Source organism: Oryctolagus cuniculus, chromosome 12 (genome assembly GCF_051225735.1).
Source record: "Oryctolagus cuniculus isolate XC-2025 breed Fujian yellow rabbit chromosome 12, ASM5122573v1, whole genome shotgun sequence".
Taxonomy (NCBI): domain Eukaryota; kingdom Metazoa; phylum Chordata; class Mammalia; order Lagomorpha; family Leporidae; genus Oryctolagus; species Oryctolagus cuniculus.
In genome coordinates, this window is record NC_142878.1 from 40525194 (window position 1) to 40531193 (window position 6000).

At 48.7% G+C, this 6000-nt stretch overlaps 1 protein-coding gene across 3 annotated transcripts in view; it reads right to left on the reverse strand.

Moving 5' to 3' along the window:
- The window catches only part of FAM177A1 (family with sequence similarity 177 member A1), a 30196-nt gene extending 26428 nt beyond the window's left edge, over positions 1 to 3768 (reverse strand). The window contains exons 1-2 of one of the 3 annotated variants that reach the window (XM_008269492.5): positions 3564 to 3768; positions 3354 to 3471 (exon numbers count right to left, since the gene is read on the reverse strand). In XM_008269492.5, the coding sequence (XP_008267714.1) occupies positions 3354 to 3449 (96 nt within the window). In that variant the 5' untranslated portion in view covers positions 3450 to 3471; positions 3564 to 3768. Of the gene's footprint in view, positions 1 to 3353 lie in introns of all 3 variants that reach the window. The other 2 variants (XM_008269493.5, XM_002718139.6) reach the window with 2 other exon arrangements.
- Between the last annotated feature and the right edge of the window lie 2232 nt (positions 3769 to 6000).

Consider the following 6000-nt stretch of genomic DNA (forward strand, 5'->3'; position numbering starts at 1 on the left):
TGGGCTGTCTTCTACTGCTATCCCAGACCATAGCAGAGAGCTGGATAGGAAGTGGAGCAGCCAAGATGCAAATCGGCACCCATATGAGATGCTGGCACTGTAGACTGCAGCCTTACCCAAAATGCCACAGTGCCAGCCCCCTGACTCAACTCTTTAGATCTCTTAATTTCCCATACAAGGGAAAGCAGAGAAGTGAGTTAGATCTCCAGTCATGCTAACTGAATGGATCTAATGCCACTGCGTCAGCAGTCAGTAGAGGGAGCTCAGATCTTTTACAGTGCAACACCATGCCCCGCCCCACCCCACCCCATCAGAGCAGAAGCAGCTTCTCATTGCTCCCTCTAGCAATCTTTCACTGGTTTGATTTTGCCTTCAGAAGACACAGAAAAGAATGTCTCTCAGTGGGCTCAACTACTTTAAATTCCTTAGACAACTTTAATATATCAAAATATTCTGCCAGAGTCATAAAGACAACCACAAAATCTCCATTAACCTTGACTCTTGGCTACACTTTCCTAAAAGGTTGAAAGAAAAAAAAAAAAAAAAAAAAAAACTGGGGCCAGTGCTGTGGCATAGCACATAGAGCCGCCGCCTGCAGTACTGGCATCCCACATAGGTGCCATTATAATCTTGGCTGTTCCTCTTCTGATCCAGCTCTCTGCTATGGCCTGGTAAAGCAGCAGAAGATGGCCCAAGTCCTTGGGCTCCTATACCCACGTGGGAGACCCGGAAGAAGCTCCTGGCTCCTAGCTTTGGATATGTCCAGCTCTGACCATTGCAGTCATTTGGAGGTGAACCCGTGGATGGAAGACTTTTCTCTCTCTGCCTCTCTGTAACTCTGCCTTTCAAATAAATGAACAAATCTAAAAAAGAGAAAGAGAGACAGAGTAAGGGAAAGGGAGGGGAGGGGAGGGGAGGGGAGGGGAAGGGGAGGGGAGGCCAACGGGAGCAAGCATTTGGCCTAGTGGTTAGGATTCTCAGATCCAGCTCCTGATCCAGGTTCTCTACTAATGCCCCAGAAGGCAGTGGTGATGGCTCAAGTAACTGGAGCAGCCAGGACTTAAACTGGCACCCATATGGAATGCTGTCATTGCAGGCGGTGGCTTTACCCCCTATGCCACAGTGCCAGTACCAGCTTTTCTTTTAAAAGGTTAACATTGCGGCTGGTGTTGTGGCACAGTGGGCTAAGCCAGCATCCCATACAAGTGACAGTTCATGTCCGAGTTATTCCACTTCTGATCCAGCTGGGAAAGCAATAGAAAAAACGTGCTGGTGCTCCTGCCACCCACATGGGAGTCCAGTTTGGAATTCCAGACTCCTGGCTTCAGCCTGGCCCAGCCCCTGCCATTGCAGCCATCTGAGGCATGAACCAGCGGACAAAGATCTTTCTCTATTTCTCCCTCTGTGTCTGTCTCTCTCTCTGTAACTCTGCCTTTCAAATAAATCCTTTCTTTTAAAAAAAAGCTTTACTATTAATTTTGTATAGTAAAACCAAAATTTTAAGTTTATCATTTTAAGCAGAGGTCAGCATACACATAGTCTCTGCAAAAGCTGCCACGGATGAGCAGCCACTGTAGGGAAACTATATAATGAATGGGTGTGCCTCTGTGTTCCAGTAAATCATAAGCAGGTGACTTGCTAGATCTGGCCCACAGGCCATAGTTGTCAGCCCTGACCTTTAGAAATCGTACTGATGAGTAAAAAAAATCATGGTGGCCGGTGTTAGAGCACTCGCGGGTTCTCAGTTCTGTCTGACAGACTTCAGGAGCACAAGACAGCAGTCTGTCCCTCTTACTCAGATCTCCATCTCACCGGCCTCTTCCTCTTCTGGGCTTAAACCACTGGGCATAGGTCAGGGGTTTCCAGAGATGTTTTAGTTTCAGGAATGCAAATAAGCAAGCAAAAATGGACAAAACAGTTTGTATAGAATTAATTGATTTATGTATAAGAAAAAAGAGACAATATACGTATAGAAAAGTCCAGTATGTAAGAGGAAAGGGCAGTGAGGGTATATCTGTGAATTCTACCTTTTGCTCCAAAGCCTTCTTGCTATTTATTATTTAAAAAAAAATATTTATTTGAAAGATAGAGTTACAGAGAGGCTGAGGCAGAGATTTTCCATCTGCTGGTTCACTCCCCAGATGGCAGCAACAGCCAGTGCTGGGCCAATCCAAAGCCAGGAGCCAGGCAGGAGCTTCTTCCAGGTTTCCCACATGGGTGCAGGGGCCCAAGGTTTGGGCCATCTGCTGCTGCTTTCCCAGGCGCATTAGCAGGAAGCCGGAGTCCCTATGGGATGCCAGCACTGCAGGCAGCAGCTGGATATGCCTAGGCCACAGTGCCGGCAGATATTTATTATTTATTATTTTTAAACCAAGAATATGGAAATATTACCCTAAACCGAAATAAAGAGCTTCTCTTCCAACAACTATCTAGTACAGCAGTATAGGTAGATTTACTCTGCCATTAGAAAGATGCAAAGCTGAAGTGGTGATGAGAACAATACTGGTAACAGGAGGAAGGCACACGGAGCACTGCGGAGTTCATGGTTCAGTTCAGGTGGCCCTGCCAACAGCAAGCAGGTCTCCACTAAAAACGCAGAGTGGCTCCAGTCACTGTGGCTCCCCAACTTCCTTCCTGCATGCTCTCCTCCTCCTCCTCACAGAGGAGGTAAAGAACAAGAAATAATTGTGTGCAGACATGGTTTTGACAAACTGGGTTAAACAACATCTACCAGTAAAATAAACACCACTGGTTTCTGTTTGCCTTTTGAACGCGGCTACTGGAAAATTTTCGATCACAATTCACAGTGCCACCCGAATTCTCTCCGTCTGTTCGGCCACGCAGCTGCGCCTGAGCGGCCCCGTTGGCGAAGTGGGGGTGCTAATGCCCGCCTCCTGCGGCGGCGACACGGATTCGGTGAATTCAAGCCTGCGTGTAAACACTCCGCACGAGCTGCCAGTAACCAGCCAAGGGGCTCACGCCCAGCCAGGCGCCTGCACAAGGGACTGACAAGTGGCTGCAGCCGCCGTCTCCCTAGAGCCAGCCTTGAGGGTTCACGCCTTCCTTCTCCCCTCGCAGATCAGAAACTGGGTCACCAGCCCCGAAAACCCAAGGCCACCGGGCAGTCTGCGGCGTCGCCCGCGAAAGGGGCTGATGACTGAGGGGCGCCCCGGGTGGGCGGAGGCATCTGTGCTTCCCCCAGACAGGTGAGAAGGCACCCCGAAACTCACGTCCTCCCGCAGGCCTGCTCGGCGGAAGGCCCGGCAAAGGGACAGCCCGCGGACGACAGGGGGAGGAGGCTCGGCTCTCCCGGCCCCAGCCTCGGCGCCGCCACCCTCGGCGGCCCCACCTACCCGCCGCGCCGACTCCCGGAACGCCGCGGCGGCCGCAGCTCCCGAGGCTGCGACTGCTTCTCCTCCTTCCGCACGGCCCACTGGTTCCCGATCCATGGTCGCCGCCGCCACAGGGCTGCTGTGGAGACAGAGGTTGGTGGCCGGTAAGCCCACTTCCATCCTCTACCTCCCACCCCGCCGCTGGCCGAGCCCCGCTTTAGTGGCTCGCACCGGCCGCGTCAGCCTCGCCAAGTCACAGGGAAAGCGACCGACCCAGCGGCCGCGAGAGGAGACGCCTGAGGGGCGGGGGCCGCCCGCGCCTCGGCTGTCGGGCTGGGCACCCGCTGACCGCGGCCTGGGAGGCACGACTGGCGGCTCGCGCGTGGCGGAGCGAGGCGGGGCCTTCAGCTGCTCCGCTTCCGGCCAGGCCCACGCCGGGAGCCCTCGCGGCCAACGCCCAGCACCACCCGTGACGTCATGCCGCGTACCTGTACCTGAAACCTGAGTCGGGCCTCCGAGCCGCCCTCGGGCTGGGTCCTCTCAAACCCTTGGTTTCTCACTTGAAAACGAGAACAGCTACGTGGCTGTGATCAGAGGCTGGTGATCCGTGGTTGCTGAAAATGTTTTGTAAAATGTACGGCTCCTGCTGCCTATTCTAGACATGGATGACAATCCGGCCAAAATACCCCTGAAATCAAGTCCCAAGGATGAATTTCGCTTCCACTTCTCTGAACTACTTAAGTGCGATGATAGGAACAAAGGAGAAGACCTGAAGAAGAGCAAAGCAATAGCAAGCTTCCATCTTGACAAATATGAGGAATATTTTGTGTTTTATGTGTTTCGGGCATGTGTGTAAAAGGGAGCTTCCCAGATTTTCCCCGTTTTTCTGAATATTCAACCAAATTAAAAAACACTGCAGTGATTACTCAATGACTTTAACATCAAACTAGTTGGAGCATTTAGAAAGCTTTTGCAAATATTTAGAAGTCAAAAAACATAATTTTGGCCACAAAGGCTTCATTTGATACATTTTTATTAATACAATAATATTTGAAAGGCAGAGTCCTTCTGTCTGCTGGTTCACTCCCCCAACTGTCTGCAACAGCCAGGCTGGGCCAGGTGGAAGCCAAGAGCCAGGGTATCATTCTGGGTCACCCACATGGGTGGCAGGACCCAACTATTTGAGCCATCACTGTTGCCTCCCAGGGTGCACATTAGCAGAGAGTTGGAATGGGAAGCAGAGACAAGACTTGAACCCAGACACTGCAATATGGGATGTGGTTATCTCAAGTGTGTGCTGTGCATAACTGCTGCTCCCAATTGATGCTTTAAGTTCTATTTTCCTACTAGTCCCATTCCAGAAATGCTCCCTAAAGTTATCTGACATAATGTCTTACTCAACTTTGCATTAAAATAACTCATATATACAGGGCCCTAAAACACATATTCAAAAAGTTTGTGGAAAATGAAATTTGAAAGTATTTTGCTAGACAACTGAAACCCATCCATACAATTTTCAAAAAAATTCACTTTTTTAAAGATTTATGTGTTTATTTGAAATGCAGAGTTACAGAGAGGCAGAGGCAGAGAGGTCGGTCTTCCATCCACTAGTTCAATCCCAAAAAGGCCACAATGGCCGGAGCTGCGCCGATTCAAAGCCAGATTCAATGCTTCTTCCAGGTCTCCCACGTGGGTGCAGGGGTCCAAGAACTTGGGCCATCTTCTGCTCTCCCAGGCCACAGCAGAAAGCCGGATCAGAAGTGGAACAGCTGGGACTTGAACCAGCACCCATATGGGATACCGGCACTGCTAACTGTGGCTTTTACCCACTATGCCACAGCACCAGGCCCCCTCATATTTCTTACTGCTCTGCACAAATTAAAATTATAACCCTTAATTGATTTCCCAAGGTCAGAAAGTATGGGTCCATGATCATATCCAGTAATAATTCTCACCTCTTTAGGGACACTGAAGACCAAATTTCCCTTTTGCTTATAAATGCTTGAAAAATAGGCAAACATGATTCCTAAATCATGGGAATATGCAGACATTAAATGTTCTCCTCACTTGATGAAAGTATGGAATTTCTCTGGGAAGAGGCTCACAAAACTTAAGGGGTCTCAGACCCCAAGTAGGGGAGTTTATTTTATTTTAGTATCAGGCTCACTTGAATTGTACCTTTTACAAGCAGGAAATACTGTGTAATTTTTCGGCTGCTTTACCATTAATGATCCAACAGTACCAAGAAAAGCTTTTAGGCTGAGTACCCTATAAGGCAAGTGAAGCTAAAAGATACGTACCATGTTCTTCAGATGATTTTACATGGAGAGAAAAGGAATGAGAATTGTTAAAAGTAGAGTAAGAATGCCAAACTCAGTTTGTGTGGCAATCAGCACATTAGTAAGAGGAATGTATCATAATTACCAGCCTACAAAGGTGTATTTTTACCTAAAAATCTCAACAAATTTTTTTAACAAATTACCTTATATTTAATATGCCCATATTACAGATAAGAGATCAATGCAAGAGAGATACAGCCCTGGGTCTGAGGTGAGCAACTACTCAGCATTAAGCGCAAATAAGTTACCTACCCTACAGGCACAGTGAGGAAAATCTACCTTAGCAAACTCACATCACATCAATTAATTACTTTATAAAAATAATACAC